This window comes from Nelusetta ayraudi, unplaced genomic scaffold (assembly GCF_046127955.1).
Source record: "Nelusetta ayraudi isolate G7.1 ecotype Tasmania unplaced genomic scaffold, CSIRO-AGI_Nayr_v1 ptg000225l, whole genome shotgun sequence".
Taxonomy (NCBI): domain Eukaryota; kingdom Metazoa; phylum Chordata; class Actinopteri; order Tetraodontiformes; family Monacanthidae; genus Nelusetta; species Nelusetta ayraudi.
In genome coordinates, this window is record NW_027466274.1 from 305,001 (window position 1) to 324,765 (window position 19,765).

At 52.5% G+C, this 19,765-nt stretch overlaps 1 protein-coding gene across 4 annotated transcripts in view; it reads left to right on the forward strand.

The window, feature by feature from the left end:
- The window catches only part of pag1 (phosphoprotein membrane anchor with glycosphingolipid microdomains 1), a 16,796-nt gene extending 230 nt beyond the window's left edge, over nt 1-16,566 (forward strand). Inside the window, exons 1-7 of one of the 4 annotated variants that reach the window (XM_076016391.1) lie at nt 1-2; nt 259-316; nt 2,494-2,593; nt 3,700-3,869; nt 4,415-4,888; nt 14,207-14,269; nt 15,209-16,566. The exon at nt 1-2 is cut by the window's left edge and continues 230 nt beyond it. In XM_076016391.1, coding sequence (XP_075872506.1) covers nt 1-2; nt 259-316; nt 2,494-2,593; nt 3,700-3,869; nt 4,415-4,888; nt 14,207-14,269; nt 15,209-15,589 — 1,248 coding nt within the window. In that variant the 3' untranslated portion in view covers nt 15,590-16,566. The remainder of the gene's footprint in view (nt 3-258; nt 317-2,493; nt 2,594-3,699; nt 3,870-4,414; nt 4,889-14,206; nt 14,270-15,208) is intronic. The other 3 variants (XM_076016393.1, XM_076016392.1, XM_076016394.1) reach the window with 3 other exon arrangements.
- Nucleotides 16,567-19,765: the final 3,199 nt, after the last annotated feature.

Below are 19,765 nucleotides of genomic sequence, written 5' to 3' on the forward strand. Positions count from 1 at the left end.
GGGTGGGTGGGCGCACACACACACACACACACACACACACACAAACCTGAATGACCCCCACATCATCAATGTGATTGTGATCTTTTAATTGCTGCTGACCTAAACAGAACCTGCGTTTATGCAGAGCGTCGGTCCAGAACTTCCTGCCGCATGGTTTTGCCGATAATGCTTTTGAATCGGGGGGGTGGGAGGGGGGGGGGGATGACTGCAGCGCAGCTTGTTTGGTACAATTGATCTTCTGTCTGTCTGTCTATCCAGGCAGAAGAAGGCAGCCAATGAGCATCCAGCTGGAGATCACGAGAACCTCATGAATGGAGTGAGTTGAACTTTTTGGTTTTAAGTCTTTTCAGCTCGATCCTGCGATGGGGAGCCTTCACTGTCACCCGCAGAATGTGGGAAATTCCACGGTTCCAGCCGTCAGTCACCACCAGTCAGTCAACCAGCCCTGCATCTGTATCTGCATCTGTATGTGCTGCTGAGTGCTGACCCAGCAGAGTGTGAGAGATGTTTCCCCATCTGAGGAGACACTGAACCCAGGGAGGAGGCTGCATTAAATAGCAAGCGGGAGAGAGAGAGTGTGTGTGTGTGTGTGTGGGTGGGGGGGGTGGGGGGTGGGGGGTATATATGAATGTTCCTCATTCATGGAAGTGACATTTGGCCTTTGGGGTTATTCCAGCGTGCTGTCACACAGTGGAGGGTGATGAGAGGCGGACACACTTGCCGAAGATCCCCCCCCCACCCCCACACACACATTTGATGGATATCTTCACATTAACCCGCAGTCATGGGACGCTGTGGGGTGTGTGTGTGTGTGTGTGTGTGTGTGTGTGTGTGTGTGTGTGTGTGTGTGGGGTCACATGACGTTCAGGAAGCACCCGTTTAAATGACGGACCGTGTCACGGGCTGACGGGTTCAATGGGGGTCTTTGTCCCTGCGGACCAGCGGCTCAGCCTCCGTCCGTCCTGGCTGGCGTCCACCGTGGAGGCCAAAGCAGCGCAGAGAAAGCATTTCTTTACACTGGGTTTCCACATAGAGACAGACGGACAGACGGATAGACAGACAGATGGATAGATGGATAGATGGAGAGAAAGATAGAAAGATAGATGGATAGACAGACAGACGGATGGATAGACAGACAGATAGATAGATAGATGGATAGATAGATAGAAAGATAGATGGAAGGATGGATGGATGGATGGATGGATAGACAGACAGACAGACGGATGGATAGACAGACAGATAGATAGACAGACAGACAGACAGACAGACAGATGGATAGATAGATGGATATATAGACCGATGGATAGACAGACAGATAGATAGATAGACAGACGGATAGATGGATAGATGGATAGATAGATAGACCGATGGATGGATGGATAGACAGACAGACAGACAGACAGACAGACGGATAGACAGACAGACAGATGGATAGATGGATGGATAGACAGACAGACGGACGGATGGATGGATAGACAGACGGACGGACGGATGGATGGATGGATAGATGAATGGACGGACAGATAGACAGACAGATGGATAGAAAGCAAAGGTAATCCATGCACCCGCGCATCAAACAGCATGCGACAGCCACAAAACGGTTAAAAGATTACATCATGGACGTTGGGCGCTATGACGGTGGCTGGCCGCTAGATGGGGTGGTTGAGCCGTAACGAGGCGATCCTTCTTTTTTTTTCCCGCGCTCATCCTGCAGGAGGAAGGAGAGAAAACAGCGAGCGCAGACAAAGAGAAGAGTGGCAGCCCTGAGTCTCTTCCCCCCCCACACCCCCACACACACACACTTTTTGATTGACAGTGGGAAAGTCCCGCCCTCTGCAACATTTTTTAATAAAGGTTTTTTTTATTATTTTTTTATTTTGGGGTTTTGCAGATGACGAGCGCACGAGGTGTTGATTAGCGCCTTTCCCAGGTGTTGATTTGAATTGTTAATTCTGCCTGGTGACGGGGAGGGGACAGTGTTTTCCCAGCCTGTGAGCCGAGGGTGCGACGCTCTGCTGCTGAAGTGTCCTTGAGCAAGAGGCTCATGAACCGGCAATGTCAGTGTTTATTTCTGCTTTCACAGTCTCACAGTTAGTCACTGTGACATTAATACGCAGCGGTGTGTCGGGGTGGGAGGAGTTATGCATTTTTAATTTTTATTGAGGGTGGGGGTGGGGGGGGGAGGGCAGAGCAGCGCAGGAGCCACAAACCTAATCAAGCGCCCAGATAAGCGGCCTTCTTGTAGGGGTTGCGTCATCATGCGTGTGTTTCACACAGCAGTGGGATGGAGGCGGTGTATTGAATGAAGGGAGAGCTGGACCATGTGACTTCAGCTTGCAGGAGGTGCACAGCAGCACGGCTGTGCACCACTTCAAACCACAACAATCTCCTTCAGCAGGCTTCTGAATGAAATGATGATTTTTAAATGAAAACAACAAGACAATGTCCTCCTCCATGTCCTCTCTTGAGTCCAGCCTCTCCTCCTCTGTGCAGCAGGTGTCGGAGAAGGACACGCCCAGCCAATCAGCAGACAGCCCGGTGACGGACGTGGCGGTCAGCAGCTCCCACAACGGTCCTTTAACCAGCGGTACAAGTGAGCCACTTGAGTGCTAACTGTGTGTGTGTGTGTGTGTGTGTGTGTTTATTATTATTATCATTACGGAGCCTAATGCAGATGTGTGATGCTGATACGGGGGAGTCGCTGGCTGGCAGCGTTTCCCTCCCACCGCTCGTCGGCCCTGCCAGGAGGAGCGACTGCAGCTGCTGCTGCTGCTGCTGCTGCTGCTGCTGCTCTGCTCTCAGCATTTTTAGCCCGATGGGGGAAATACAAGCTAAAGTAAAGCAAAACGTCTCAAACATGAGCTCATACTCCTCCTCCTCTTCCTCCCCCTCCTCATTCTCCTCTTCCTCCCCCTCCTCTGTCTTTACTCCTTCTCCTCTTCTTCCATCCCTTCCTCTTCATCCTCCTCCTCCTCTTCCTCCTCCTCGTCCTCCACCTCCTTTCCCGTCGTCTCCTTTTCCTCTTTCTCCCCCTCTTCCTCCACCTCCTCCTCCGCCTCCTCCTCCTCCTCTTCATCCTCCTCCTCCTCGTCCTCCACCTCCTTTCCCGTCGTCTCCTTTTCCTCTTTCTCCCCCTCTTCCTCCACCTCCTCCTCCGCCTCCTCCTCTTCATCCTCCTCCTCCTCGTCCTCCACCTCCTTTCCCGCTGTCTCCTTTTCCTCTTTCTCCCCCTCTGCCTCCTCCTCTTCCTCCACCTCCTCCTCCGCCTCCTCCTCTTCATCCTCCTCCTCCTCCTCCTCGTCCTCCACCTCCTTTCCCGTCGTCTCCTTTTCCTCTTTCTCCCCCTCTGCCTCCTCCTCTTCCTCCACCTCCCCCTCTGCCTCCTCCTCTTCCTCTTCCTTGTCCGCCACCTCCTTTCCCGCTGTCTCCTTTTCCTCTTTCTCCCCCTCTGCCTCCTCCTCTTCCTCCACCTCCTCCTCCGCCTCCTCCTCTTCATCCTCCTCCTCCTCTTCCTCTTTCTCCCCCTCCCCCTCCTCTGTCTTTACTCCTTCTCCTCTTCTTCCATCTCTTCCTCTTCATCCTCCTCCCCATCCACCTCCTCCTCCTCCACCTCCTCCTCCGCCTCCCCCTCTGCCTCCTCCTCTTCCTCCACCTCCTCCTCCTCCTCCTCTTTCTCCCTTTGTGCCCCCCCCCCTGCAGTCCTCTCAGACACGCAGGACTCCAGTCCGCAGCCGTCGGAGGACCTGCTCTCCAGCCAATCAGAGCTCAGGTCCTCCAAGTGTCCTCAGGACCGGGAGCTTCCCAGCATCCCCCCCAACAACGCCCTCCTGGGGGACGGAGCGCCGCCCGCGGGGGAGAGCACCTACGAGGTCAGTTTGTCTGAAGGTCACCTGGCGGCGCTGAGTCCTCCTCCTCATTTGCTTTTTATTATTATTATTATTATTATTATTATTATTATTATTATCTGGATTTTAATTAATAGAGTCTGGTGCGGCCGGCGGAGGATATTAAAATAATTGATTGCTGATTGACTGAGCGGCAACATGGTGGATTTGGAGGAGGAAATAGATTTCTGTGGAGTGACCTTGCAGCGAATCAACTTCACGTCGGCTTCGTCCGTGTTGAAAAGCTCCGTCCTGCGGAGTGTCCGGGCTTGGAAGGCAGCCAATCAGAGTCATTCTTTTAAATGATGACTAAAATCAGGAAGCAGCAGCGTGCTTGCTAATGAAACTAGCATCGATGTTATTTAATTTTATTCAATGTCAAACGTCGCTCCTTTTACAAACGTTCCCAGCGATCTCTCCTGGTAAACATTTCTGCCACCTAGCGTCCCAGATTAGCCACGCCGCGCTAGCGGCTCCGCTAGCGGCAGCCTGTGCTCGTTCAGAACCCCCGGCCTCTCTGTGACGTCCAGGTGGTGAAGGAGATCGCCGCCGCGTCTCGCGACCTGAGCGCCGAGGACTCGCTGTACGAGACGGTCAAGGAGCTCAAAGACCCGGGGGCCGCGGCGCCGCCGCCGCAGGTGACGGGCCTCCCCAACGGCACCGCCCAGCCGAGCCCCGAGGAGCCTCCCCCCCACCCTCACCACCACCACCACCACGGCCTTCTCAACGGCCACCTCAGCCCGGGCACGCCGGAGCGCGGGCCTCTGTGCACGGGCGTGGAGTACGCCTCCATCGACCTGAACAAGAAGAGCCGCCACAGCGCCGACCTGGAGGCCAGGAGGCGCTCCGCCAACGCCGCGGCGGCCACCCCGCCGCAGCGCAGACCACCGGAGGAACCGGAGGAGGAGGTGCCACCGCCGGTGCCCGAGAAGGTTCTGGATGAAAATGACAACCAGCCGGTGTTGATGAACGGGCTGGTGGGAGCAGGACTGCACAACGGAGAGGTGAGAACAGACCGCAGTTTGTTTCTTGTTTTTTTGTCGCTCGTTGTCCAGCGATACCAAAGGGAATCAAACGTTAGCTTTCTGGAAGATTCTTTGATTGAGAGTTTTAAAATGTTTTTGTTGTTGTTGTTGTTGTTTTTTTTGACGAAATGAAAGAGAGAATTTACAGACCTATTTTTTTACAAGAAATGCAGAAAAAGAAAACATTTACCAGCACACTTTGAAATTTGACTCGATCAATCCGCATTATTAGCAACAGGGTGTTAGCATCAAATCCCAAAGGTGTTTGAAAACCATTTCAAGGTGCTAGTCCTAAAAATAAACAGTGGAATTGGCTGTCGTGGCTTTTATTGGCCATTTTGTCATTAGCAAGCCAACTACAGGCTAGCTAACCCGTTATGTATTAGCTATTAGCAAGTTCACTAGTTAGCCATTAGCGATTTGCAAGATATCTAGGTAGGCAATAGCTATTAGCACGTTGATTAGTAAGGCATTAGCAATTAGCAAGCTGTCTAGTTATGTATTAGCTGTTAGCAGCTTCTAGATAGCTTCTGGTGAAGAATGGATTTTTCCCCCAGTAGCAACAACGTGGTGTGTGACTCTGGTATTATTAATTTTACACCAAAAGAACAATTTTTTTGAACATTTTCCCATCACTCCAAATATTATACATGTCCCCGGTCAAAAAAAGCAAAGGTCCCGTCAAAGCCAGCACCCCACCTCCCGGTCACACTCGGTATTCCCGCCATCGCCCCCCCTGTCCTGATCCCCTCTTACGCCGCGTCCTCCCGAAAGCCGAGGTGTTTTGCACCGGCGGGCATCGGCGCCGCGCCGCAGCTGGCACGAGCAAGAGAGCGTGGAGAACAAAGAGGAGAGGGGGAGACGTGTCGCCGCTGCAATTATCGTCCGCTAAGCTGCCAGCTTAGGGCAGCTCGAGGGAGAGCGACACCGGCGAAGGAGAGGAGCGGAATGAAAATGGGAGGCGCGGGGGTGAAAGGTGCAGCGGAGGGAGCGACACCGGGAGCCGGCGGGGAGATTGAGCGCAAAATGAGCTCGATAGGAAGAGAGTTTAGACGGAGGGAAAGAAGCAAATAAAGGGAAAATGGATGTGACTGAGCGGCGGCGGCGGCGAGGACGAGGAAGAGGACGAGGAAGAGGACGAGGAAGAGGACGGCGGCGTCCAGAGGAGCCCGAGTGAAGAAGCAGTTTGGTGTCGTAATGATGGGAGCCCAGCTGCTGGCTCACCTGCCAGATACAATCATGGAAACACAAGCTGCCCACACACACACACACACACACACACACACACACACACACACACACACACACTCTGTTCTGAGGAGGGGTGTGTTTTATTTTGAAAGGGTAGATTGGACGGATCTCACGATGATTCATTTGACACATTGCCGCTTGCTCCCTGCACTTGGGGTCACAGGGGGTGGAGTTACACCCCCGGACAGTTTGACACATGTCTACTGTGAATTGCAACCACATGGTGGCGCCACCAAGTTTCAGCTTTCACCTGTGACTTCCTGTACGTTCACTCCTGTGTCAGCGACCTGAAGTGACTTTGAAACGTCTGTGGCCCGATATCTCGTCTCCAGGATGCAGCGGCTCATTTAGCCCTCTGTTCACAGCCTTCAGTTAAAATGAAGCTCTGTCGGCGTCCTGCTGAGCACGGCAGTGTCACAGGGCCAAGACCGACCTGGGCTGGGCGCCAGGGCCCCCTTGTGGAATCACAAAGGGCCTGGTTTCTTGCATGACAAGCAGCCTGTGAGCCAAATATTAGGGCAGACGGATGTAAACCAGGGGTGCCAAACATACGGCCCGTGGGCCGGATCAGGCCCGCTAACTGTTTTTTTTTCCCCGGCCCGCGAGATGATTTTGCAAAATATAAAAACTGCAATTTCTCAATGAAAGAGAGTGCTGTTCTAAATGTGTCCACTTGGTGTCGCAGTATCGTTGCTGCTTCGCAAACAAACTCAATGCTGGGGCTGAGCAACCCGGCATAAGTACAGCCACTCACGTCTCCTATTGGCTGCCCTCAGTACCCCAGAACCTCTCCTATTGGCTGCCCTCAGTGCCCCAGAACCTCTCCTATTGGCTGCCCTCAGTGCCTCAGAACCTCTCCTATTGGCTGCCCTCATGGCCCCAGAACCTCTCCTATTGGCTGCCCTCAGTACCCCAGAACCTCTCCTATTGGCTGCCCTCAGTACCCCAGAACCTCTCCTATTGGCTGCCCTCAGTACCCCAGAACCTCTCCTATTGGCTGCCCTCAGTGCCTCAGAACCTCTCCTATTGGCTGCCCTCATGGCCCCAGAACCTCTCCTATCGGCTGCCCTCAGTACCCCAGAACCTCTCCTATTGGCTGCCCTCAGTACCACAGAACCTCTCCTATTGGCTTCCCTCAGTGCCTCAGAACCTCTCCTATTGGCTGCCCTCATGGCCCCAGAACCTCTCCTATTGGCTGCCCTCAGTGCCTCAGAACCTCTCCTATTGGCTGCCCTCAGTACCCCCAGAACCTCTCCTATTGGCTGCCCTCATGGCCCCAGAACCTCTCCTATCGGCTGCCCTCAGTACCCCAGAACCTCTCCTATTGGCTGCCCTCAGTACCACAGAACCTCTCCTATTGGCTTCCCTCAGTGCCTCAGAACCTCTCCTATTGGCTGCCCTCATGGCCCCAGAACCTCTCCTATTGGCTGCCCTCAGTGCCTCAGAACCTCTCCTATCGGCTGCCCTCATGGCCCCAGAACCTCTCCTATTGGCTGCCCTCAGTACCCCAGAACCTCTCCTATTGGCTGCCCTCAGTGCCTCAGAACCTCTCCTATTGGCTGCCCTCAGTACCACAGAACCTCTCCTATTGGCTGCCCTCAGTGCCTCAGAACCTCTCCTATTGGCTGCCCTCATGGCCCCAGAACCTCTCCTATTGGCTGCCCTCATGGCCCCAGAACCTCTCCTATTGGCTGCCCTCAGTGCCTCAGAACCTCTCCTATTGGCTGCCCTCAGTGCCCCCAGAACCTCTCCTATTGGCTGCCCTCAGTACCCCAGAACCTCTCCTATTGGCTGCCCTCAGTGCCTCAGAACCTCTCCTATCGGCTGCCTTCAGTGCCCCAGAACCTCTCTTATTGGCTGCCCTCATGGCCCCAAAATGCCTCAGTCGAAACAGACAAAGTCAATGCAGAGCAGTGTCGCCAACTCTGCGACTTTCTCGCTAACATCTGGCGACTTTCCAACTCCCCATGGTGACTTTTTTCTTTGTCACAAGCGACTAGCGGCAAATCTAGCGGCTTTTCCTGGCGTTGTTACGCTGCGATCAAGTGCAAATTGTCAATTATGCAAATTAGACGATGAGGTCATTTGTCTACTTTCAGGACAGCCAATAGCAACAACAAAGAAAACAACTGGAAGTTGTTGTTATGTTTACGTTATTATCACCACACCATGATTCTAGCGGTCCGGCCCGCTTGGGGAAGAGATTTTCCTCTATGTGGCCCGTGGACCACAATGAGTTTGACACCCCTGCGAGTGACAACCATCCACTCAGTTGTTCTGAAGCCCAATTAGCTGAAACCTCTCGTGGTCTTTTATGTGTGTGACAGTTTGTGCGTCGGCGCCGTAGATTGTTTGTCGTCCTTTGTGTGTGCGAACAGAGACGCTGAACAGCGACGATGAAAGCACCGTGCTGCGGCCTCAGGAGGTCATCAGGCATTCTGTGTGAAACAACACAACAGCAGCAGGCCGAGACAACAAGCGCCCGCCTCTCCCCAGAGTGCCGGGACAGAACCTGCAGAATCCTTTCAAAAAGTTTCTTCAACCTTTACTGGAAAAACACAACAACAACAACTGTGGGATTTGGACCGGCAACCCCCTGCGGGTTGCGGGCAGGTTTACAGCAGCAGCAGGTCGAGGAGGCGGCGCCGCCGCCGTGGTCGCACTCTTACCTCCAGTGGGCGCCAGTTGCATCACCTGATTAATGAGTGGTTAGCAGCCGGCGTGACGGCGGAGGAATCATTTCTCAGGGAGCCGCTGCTTCATCATGGCTGCATCTTTGTTGCCTTGTCTACCAAATCCTCCCCTCTTCTTCCTCCTCTGCTAAAAATCACAAAAGCTTTTTCCTCTTAAAAATCAAACACTATTTTTCTTCTATTTTTCCTTCTAAAAAATAAAAAAATTCTCCCTCTTCTTCTGAAAAATCACAAAAATAAATCAATAAATCAATTCTTCTCCTTCTCCTTCTTCTCCTTCGTCTTCTCCTTCTTCTCCTCCTTCTCCTTCTTCTCCTTCGTCTTCTCCTCCTCCTTCTTCTCCTCCTTCTGCTTCTCCTTCTGCTTCTTCTCCTTCTCCTCCTTCTTCTTCTTCTCCTTCTCCTTCTTCTTCTTCGTCTTCTCCTTCTTCTCCTCCTTCTCCTTCTTCTCCTTCGTCTTCTCCTCCTCCTTCTCCTCCTTCTGCTTCTCCTTCTGCTTCTTCTCCTTCTCCTCCTCCTCCTTCTTCTCCTTCTCCTCCTCCTTCTTCTTCTCCTCCTTCTCCTCCTCCTCCTTCTCCTTCTCCTCCTCCTTCTTCTTCTCCTCCTTCTCCTTCTTCTCCTCCTTCTCCTTCTTCTTCTTCTTCTCCTCCTTCTCCTTCTCCTTCTCCTTCTTCTCCTCCTTCTCCTCCTCCTCCTTCTTCTCCTTCTCTTCCTCCTTCTCCTGCCTCCTTTGTCTGGGTTGTCAGTTAATCACTGCTGCTCAGTGCCTGGACAGCAGGAATTTCTCACCGTGTCTGACCTCCGCACTCATGATGAAATCTCCACCCGCTGGGCTACAACATGCGCATGCACCCACATGCACCCACACACACACACACACACGTGCACGCGCGCACATGCTGTGAAATGCACTCAGCCTATGGACGCAGCCACATTTACCTTGTTGGAGTGTGTCGTCAGCATTCATTCATTAATTCACTGCACCCATCCCCCTATACCACACACACACACACACACACACACACACACACACACACACAGGTGCTGTGCCAGGTGTGTGTTTACATACATTGCGCTGCACTCAGACTCCCCCAGGGCTGATTAAAGGTTAACCCCGAATGTTCCCGCCGACTCCCCGTAGTTCACACCGCCGTGCGACCGCGGCCGCCTGCTCATTTGTCTTGTCAGACTAACTGTGTGTGTGTGTGTGTGTGTGTGTGTGTGTGTGTGTGTGTGTGTGTGTGTGTGTGTGTGTGTGTGTGTGTGTGTGTGCGCGCGCCAGCTGGCCACCATCACTATGACAGTTAGTCTGACTTCATGATGTATGGCCGGCCTGTAGAACCTCTTTGTGTGTGTGTGTGTGTGTGTGTGTGTGTGTGTGTGTGTGTGTGTGTGTGTGTGTGTGTGTGTGTGTGTGTGTGTGTGTGTGTGTGGATGTGCTCGCACACACACACACACACACACATCTCGTCTGCAGAATTGCTGGCTTGCCTGTATGCAAACAGGAAGAATCCCCTGCGGCCGCGCTGCAGTGAAGAGTTGTAGGGAAACACACACACACACACACACACACACACACACACTCATGCACGCTTCTCTACGGGCGGAGCGGAGCTGGAGCTGAAGACAAACTCCTTCGGTCATGTGTGACCTTTGCTTGGTGGCCCCTCTGCCCTGCTATTCAACCCTCATCAGCAGCGCAAACACTTGTTTGCAGTCGTTTGGCCTCCACGTCGCCCCCGGCTGGTGGCTGCTGGTGGTTGTATGTATGTATGTATGTATGTAGGTCGGAGGGTTAGGGTTTTTTTTGAGGTTGCAGGAAATGATTGTGACCCTGGCAGAGGGCTGCAGGGAGAAACCTCCAGGGTTTAACAACATCACAGAGGGAGCAGTTGTTATGATCGCTGGACAAAGCTCTGGCTTCACACGTGTGTGTGTGTGTGTGTGTGTGTGTGTGTGTGTGTGTGTGTGTGTGTGTGTGTGTGTGTGTGTGTGTGTGTGTGAAAATGTCGTCTGTTTTCAGTAAAAAAAACAAACAGACCGAGATTTGTCTTTGACGCAGCTGAACAAGGAAACTCCAGCTCATTCACACAGATTAACATCATAAAGACTGGAGGTTACTTTTTGCTATTCAGAGCAGTTACTGCAGAGGATGTTCCTTCGGGCCAGTGGGGGTTCAGGAAGGTTGGGGGTTGGACTCCCGCCCGGCCCTCCAGATGGATGGATGGATGGAGAGATGGATGGATGGAAGGATGGATGGATGGAGAGATGGATGGATGGATGGAGGGATGGAGAGATGGATGGAAGGATGGAGAGATGGAAGGATGGATGGAGAGATGGAAGGATGGATGGAGAGATGGATGGAAGGATGGAGAGATGGATGGATGGATGGAGAGATGGATGGAAGGATGGATGGAGAGATGGATGGATGGAAGGATGGATGGATGGAGAGATGGATGGATGGATGGATGGAGAGATGGATGGATGGATGGAGAGATTGATGGAAGGATGGAGAGATGGATGGATGGATGGATGGAGAGATGGATAGATGGATGGATGGATGGAGAGATAGATGGATGGAAGGATGGATGGAGAGATGGATAGATGGATGGATGGATGGAGAGATAGATGGATGGAAGGAAGGATGGATAGATGGATGGAAGGATGGATGGATGGATGGATGGAAGGATGGAGAGATAGATGGATGGAAGGAAGGATGGAGAGATGGATGGATGGAAGGATGGAGAGATGGATAGATGGAAGGATGGAAGGATGGAGAGATGGATGGAAGGAAGGATGGAGAGATGGATGGATGGAAGGATGGAGAGATGGAAGGATGGAGAAATGGATGGATGGAAGGATGGATAGATGGATGGATGGAAGGATGGAGAGATGGAGAGATGGATGGATGGAGAGATGGAGAGATGGATGGAGAGATGGAGAGATGGATGGATGGAAGGATGGATGGAGAGATGGATGGATGGATGGATGGATGGATGGATGGATGGAGAGATGGAAGGATGGAAGGATGGAGAGATGGATGGATGGAAGGATGGATAGATGGATGGATGGATGGATGGAAGGAAGGATGGAGAGATGGATAGATGGATGGATGGAAGGAAGGATGGAGAGATGGATGGAGAGATGGATGGATGGATGGATGGAAGGAAGGATGGAGAGATGGATAGATGGATGGATGGATGGAAGGATGGAGAGATGGATGGATGGAAGGAGGTTTTGTTTACCGGTCCGTGCGCTCTGGGCCGTGCACGTGCAAGGCTCCAGTAATCCGCGCTGGTGTCAACCTGGGCGTCAGCAGAGTGGCGCCCGGCCGGCCCCTGCCGCTCTAATCAGCTTAGCGTCGGACGTATCGTCGCATCTCCCGCACGCAGCCGAGCGCAATTCCCATAATCCCCCACTTCCGCCCCCCCCCCCGCGTGCGCACACAAACACCTCGCACTGACCCGCCCCTCCCCACCTGCCACCGCCGCACGCCGCCATTGTCATGGTGTCAGCTCCATTCTGAGAGGAGCCGAGCCAATCAATCAGGAGGCCGCAAATGAAATGAGCAAATATTGCGCGTGGGGTCAGGACACCTTTATCTGGCATCGCGCACGCCGCCTTCTCCTGGGCACTCTGCCTAATTGCTCGGCTAATTACGGAGGAATGAAGGAAGGAAGGAGGGAGTGGGGGGGGGGGCAGGCAGCAGAAGCATCTGCTGCATTACAGAGGATCCATAAAAGCTAATCACATCTCCCCAAACAAGCGCCATCCTCCAAGCCGTCATGAAGTGACTTCCACCACTTTCCCTTTGTTCCCGTTGCATCATCATCATCATCATCATCATCATCATCATCATCATCATCATCATCATCATCGTCGTCCTGGCCGCCCAGCCGGCAGTGCAGCAGCGATGAAGTCTTCCCTCGCCGAGCGTCTGGCCTCGTGAAAGATTCACGCCGTATGAAGTATTTAGCCGCTGCTGGCAGCCATGTTAGCCCCGCCCACCGCATCCCCCCCCCCGCCCCCTCGCCTCACCTCCCGGAGGTGTTTTGGCGGCGCCCTCATCGATCACACGGTAGCAGACAGCGGGCGCCGTTACTGCCCATCGACTTCCATTCAATCATTTTCTTAATGAACGGCCCGTTATGTACAACATTGGCTGCGGTGTGTGTGTGTGTGTGTGTGTGTGTGTGTGTGTGTGTGTGTGTGTGTGTGTGTGTGTGTGTGTGTGTGTGAAATGTCTCATCGAGAAAAAAAAAAAAAAAAGGGCGGGAAGGCTGTTTTGTTTGCGGCTGCTGGGAGAAGCTTCAGAGAATTCACTCCATCCATCCATCCCTCCCTCCATCCAACCATCCATCCATCCATCCATCCATCCCTCCCTTCATCCAACCATCCATCCATCCATCCATCCATCCCTCCCTCCATCCATCCAACCATCCCTCCATCCCTCCCTCCATCCATCCATCCATCCCTCCATCCAACCATCCCTCCATCCCTCCCTCCATCCATCCATCCATCCATCCATCCCTCCCTCCCTCCCTCCCTCCATCCATCCATCCAACCATCCCTCCATCCCTCCCTCCATCCAACCATCCATCCATCCATCCCTCCAACCATCCCTCCAACCATCCCTCCATCCCTCCCTCCATCCAACCATCCCTCCCTCCATCCATCCATCCATCCATCCATCCCTCCCTCCCTCCATCCAACCATCCATCCATCCAACCATCCCTCCATCCCTCCCTCCATCCAACCATCCATCCATCCATCCCTCCAACCATCCCTCCCTCCATCCCTCCCTCCAACCATCCCTCCCTCCATCCCTCCCTCCAACCATCCATCCATCCCTCCCTCCATCCCTCCCTCCAACCATCCCTCCCTCCATCCCTCCCTCCAACCATCCATCCATCCCTCCCTCCAACCATCCCTCCATCCCTCCATCCCTCCCTCCCTCCCTCCCTCCATTGTTTGATCGCCCTGTCTTACGCTGTCTTCAGTTATGCACCAGGTTGTTTTTTTTTGCTTGCGTCCGTGGAGAAGCCGAGAGGCTGTCGGTGGTTTAACCGAGCCCGGTTGGGTTTTTTTTTTCCCTCCTCCGGCTGGGATCAATAAGTGAAGCTGTCACGTTCTTCAAAGTTTCCTCTCGCCGGCTTCACAGCGGGAGTTTCCGGCGGGAAATGAAATAAATCAAAAGACAAAACACCGTGACGACGCCTCAAAGCGCTCTCCCGGTCGCCTGAGGAGGAGCGGTTTTTATTTTTTTGTTGTTGTTTTTTCTCAACATCTGATCTCTCCGCTCTCTCCTTAAACACACTTTTATTTTCTTTTTTCCCTGTTCTTCTCTCCTGCAGTTGCACTCCCCGCTGTCTCCTCCTGCGCCAGGGTTTGACAACCACCTTCTGGCAGACACAGAGGTAACGTGCTGCAACCACACAGCTCTCTCTTATTATATATGTATGTATATGTGTTCCCACAACGGCTGCTCCCATTAACAGGAGACATTTGTGCAGAAAAAGCAGGAAGTTGGGGTGAAGGCGGAGTCACGCCACAGCCGATCGTGCACTGGCGGAATGCGGGGGGGCGGGGGGGTGTGAATCGAGCCCGGCGGCTTTTCTCCGTGTCTCTCGCTCGGTTGTAAACGGCTGCATCTGGCGGTCGCATCCGTCTGGGTGGAGAGCCCAGAGAAGGCATTTTTTCTGGCGGAGGCCGAACTTTCAAGGTGATTGGACGACGGGAGGCACCTGTCGGATGTGTTGACCGCCAGTCGAGCCAGTTAGCCGCAGCCGCTGCTGTCCCGTGGATAAACTTTGAAAAAAAAAAAAAATCAAAAATCAAGAAATCGAATCCACAGATGTCGTCGGCTTCTCGCAAAGCGACCGTCGTACTGCAGCGGTGGCACATCTCAGAGAAAAGTCCTGCTGACCACTTCCTGCACCTCCCCCGCCCCCCTCTGTTTCTTCTGGGATGTTTCAGCGGCAGTTCCACACGACTTTTCTTTCTCCTGATTTGAGTCCTGTGAGGGGAACTGACAGGTTCCTGCGGGGTCGAATGCAAACTTTCAGACTGTTTGAAGGTCCAGTTTGTAGAATTTGGCTCAATTTCTGATCTTTATGTTGGTTAAATGCTAACACACTGCCCACAAGTACATGAATAGAAGTGTATACTGGGCTGTGCAGACATATCAGAATGTACATAGAGCAATCAGGCTCTTGCTCCCAGGTACCGACCATCTTACGCCGCTTCTTCAGGAAGCCCGACTGACCGCTCCCTGAATACAAAGCTTCCATAAAAGTTGTACACGCTGAACTCTTAATACCACCGCAAAAATTGCTAACGCGATTTGACCCCCGCAGGCCCCCGTCTACTCCACCGTCAACCGGCCCAGCGGCGAAGACGGCGTCAACGAGGACGAGCGCGAGCACGACTACAGCAGCATCGCCGAGCTCAAGGGCCTGGTGCCCGCCTCCTCCTCCAGCGACCTCTACGCCACCGTGCGGGACATCTACGCCCGGCCCGACGAGGCCCGGTCGGGCGACGGGCCCGCTTCGGACGGCGCCGACCCCGGCTACGAGACCATCCGCATCCCCAAGCAGACCAGCAGCAGCTCCGACGAAGAGCGCCGGGCGGGACCCGAGGGGGAGGGGGAGGGGGAGGGGCCAGACGGCGGCAAGGCGGAGCCCGACTACGAGAGCGTGGGCGAGCTGGGCCTGGGCCGGGAGACGTCCCGCCTCTGAGCTCCGCCTCGCTGGCGGAGGCGGAGCTTCTTCTTCCCCTCACCTGTCTGTGTGTGTGTGTGTGTGACCCAGCGACCTTCTCCCAGCATGCCTCTGGTGCACCACCTGGAAGATGGAGGTGCGAGGAGGAAAAGAAAAAGCATCCGTGGTCGCGAGCTCGGGTACGTGCGGCTCATCGTCTCGTCCGGACCTTTTCATTTGTCGTGGCTGGTACGGATCATCGCCCCCGCCCCCCCCCAACCCCCACCCCCCCACCTCCCACCTCAACCTCAGTCCAGAGCACCGTGTGGAAAGAAGTTCCCGCAAAAACCAAAATTCACCAGTTGAGCGACGCGCCAGCCCGCGAGCCGAGGCCGCCGCCCACGCCTGGGATGCTGGAAGACGACGACGCGGCTGCCGTCATATTCATCACCAAATGAATGCACTTGAGTCGCTGGCGTGAAGGTTATTTTATTATTAGCGCCGTGTTCCCCCTCCGCAGCTGCTACTGACCTTCCAGCGCCGCCGTATCGTCTTTTATTGAGGTGTATATCTCGGCTTTTTACTGCGCTCCCTCCCTGCGCTGTCGCGCACACGGTCTGGAGGGGGGGGGGGGCGGGGGCGGAAAATTCCTAGAAATGGAGGCGGGCGGGAACGACAAAGGAAAAAAGAGCACGGCTACGATGATGACACTAGACAGGCGGCGGAAGACGATACAGCTCTTCAGTTTTTTACAAAGCAGATATGAGGAATTTTCTTTGCCCCCCCTCACCCCCACCCCCACCCCCCTCCACTTTACACATATTTATTTTAACGTTCACATTTCTGCGGAACTGTCGGCGTGTTGCTACTTCTGCCTGAGAGAAGACCAGAAGGGTGAAAAGGGTTTTTTTGGTTTTTTTGTTTGTTTTTTTTACCTTAAATGAAACATTGTAGCTGTTTTCAAGGTACAAATCCCTCTGAATGTGTTTGAAAGTCTTTACGTGTTGATGGGGGGGGCGGGGGGGGGAGACACCTGTACAAACGTATATTATTCGAGGCGGATCACCTGGATCACCTGTGTAGCTGTGTTTCCGTGTGTGTGTGTGTGTGTGTGTGTGTGTGTGTGCGTGTGTGCGCGTGTGTGTGTGTGCGCGCGTGTGTGTGTGCGCGTGTGTGTGTGTGTGTATTGGTACAGTTTGCAACCTTTGTTTTCAGAATCTGCAACGCGCAGCTTTGCAACACAAGCACACGGTCTTGCTATCACGGTACTGCGTTTTGCATCCGGCTTGACGGCCTTTACAATCCAGCCACGTCTCTGCACAATTTCTTTTTAGATCCAATCAGAAAAAAAAAAAATATATATACATATATATATATATATATATATATATATATCAGTATGTGGGATTTTTTTTTTGTTGTTGTTTTTTTTTGTTTTTTGTTTTTTCGCAGCTCGCAGCGACGACGAGCCGACCGAGGCTTTTATGTAATTAAGGCACTATTTTAACCGTTGAGCTTATTTACTGCTGGAGGTTTCTTTTTTGTTTTTTTTTCAACGTCAGCTTGTACTTGTGAGTATAACGTCCAGAGCGGTATATATATATATATATATAACATCCACAGCACTGATTTATGATTCATGTGTATTGTTTTCAGAAGAAGACAAATATCCTCTCTCTTACACTGTGCCGTAGTCCAGACCTCGTCTTTTAGCTTTGGAGCTTCGGAAAAGAAGGAAAAAAAAGGAAACGTCAGTAGCAAGCCAGAAATATGGTACAATATTTCGGTACATCTATTTAAGAAGAGACGGGAAGGAAAAGACAACGTGTGGTACTTTTTATTTAAAGGAACTGAACTTTACGTCCCTGTTTGTTGCCGTGGGCTTCATGCGTGTCTCCAGATTAACTGGAGGCCGCCGCCCTTTGCTGTAAATATCCCCTCACACCACCGACAGCGACTCTGTTTGCAGGGGAGGGGAACAAAAAATAAAAAAAAATAAAATGGATGATGTCATCTGTTTCCACCCACCTCGCAGTATCACAGCAAAGCCGGCCGAGCGTCTCCGGGCTCGACGTGCTGGCGCTGGTTGCTCCCTTTTCGCGCAAAGACACAAGGAGTCGATTCAGAAAAACATTGAATGATAATAATAACAATAATAATAATAATAATACTAATAATAATAGTAATAATAGAATTTGACTCATGTTAAACTCGGGAATGTTTGCAGACATTCCTGGACAAACTGCTTCAGGGACTCAGAACACAATCGAGAACAAAAATAAGGAAGTAAAAGCCTTTCAAAATAAGAGCGACATGGCAACGTTATCTCTCTGCACTGAATTCCCATGTTTGGAATAAAGGAGGGGTTGGGGGGGGGGTTATAATCTGCTATTCATGACCTCCGAAGGAAATTATCCATCGGGGGGAGGGGGGGGGGGCGCCATTCCCTGCCAAATCTTATCAGGAAGACGGCCACACAGACACAGTTAATAGGTACTTACCCCAAAAATCAGTTCTTCCTTACGGCCGTCCCTCTTGGCCATTTAGAACACACACACACACACACACACACACACACACACACACACACACACTCAGAGAGACCAGAGGGATGAGGTGGAGGGGGAGGGGGGCGGGGGGGCTCTCCTGCCTCCCGTCCTTCAGCTCCACTTCTCCCATAATGAGTCCATCTATCACCCCCCCCTTACAAACAGCATACGACTCCTCGCTGACACCCGCCTTTGATCACAGGGCTAAAGCCAGCCCCCCCCCCCCAGTGTTACGGCCACATCCGTCACTCCCTCGGCTCCTCCATCCCCATTCCCTTGCATGTAAATATTTTATGACATGAATTGTTCTATTAAAATATATGTGTAATAAATTGTGCCTCTGTGTCTTTTCTTCCTCTTCCTCTTCCTCCTCTTCTTCTCCCTTAAATTCCCACTGGGCCGCCGCCTGCTGTCTGTCGGGGGAAATATTGTAATCCTCATCTGATGCCCGCCGCCCCTGCCCCCTAAAAAAAACATTAAAAAAAACAAAAAAAAAACATTAGCGTTGACATTAATGAGGCCATTTGTTTTTGCGATAACATTTGCTGGTACATTCTGGCTGCCACAGCCGGCCCGTCATCATGATGGGTGAACTGGTCTGGTCCGCTGTGGTGCACGTGGCTCCGTGGAGAGGGACTTGGACATTCTCCGGCTCCTGTGTCACACTGTGACATCACACATTCCTGTTGGCACAAGCAACGAGTGCTTTTCATTATTATTATTCATTCTATGGAACGCGGTGACTCTGGTAGCGCAGCCAAAGGTCAACCATGAACCCGCATGTGTTTTTCTACAGATTTCGAGAATTCAGCTGTGACATTTGCACACCGGCACGGCGTATGGATTAGTTTGACCCGTGTGTTAATTGATTTTCGGGGGGGGCGGTTCCAAACCCCGCAGCCCTTAATAAAAACTGACCGGGTCCAGTTGCACCCCCCGTTCTGAGATCACTCGGCACCCAGCAGACGCCAAATGAACGTTACCTATTCATCACTCCCTGAACAGCGGGCCGGGCTTTATTAACTCCATGTTCAAACCCAGGCTTGTCGTTGGCCAAAAACAAGGTGGTCTCGGGGAGGGGGGGAGCCCAGCACTGGGCTTGGGGGTGTGGTCTCTAACCCGGCAGAGGTATTGGTGACCCTCTTGACAATGGAGCGATTTATCAAACGGTGTGTTTTGACACACTTTGGGTCGGGAACAGTGGTTGTGATCGAAACAACGATATTCCTGGGCAGCGTGTCCCCCGGCAGTAGTATGGAACTTTCAGACAGAACTTTTCATACATGTGCAATGACGTGTGAATATCTTATTTTACTTTTTTTCTTTCTTTTTAAGCAATACTAATGTTCCCTCTCTTTGTTGCTTGTAATCATGCACATTTCCCCAACGTGGGATTAATAAAGGTGTTCTATTCTATTCTATACCAGTCTATCTGAATAACCTGTTGTTGTTGTCGTTGTTGTTGTTGTTGTTGTTTTCATTCACAGAACTAGAACCAAGCACAAGCGTTGCAGTCCAATGCATCCCTGCATCCATTTTCAATACCTGCTTCTTCCTGAACTCAAGGTGTTGGGGGTCTGCTGGCTGGACCCCCCCCCCCGGACCAGTTCATCACAGTGGGAGGCAGCAGGTCTCTCTGGAGAGAAGCCAGCAGACACAGGGAGAA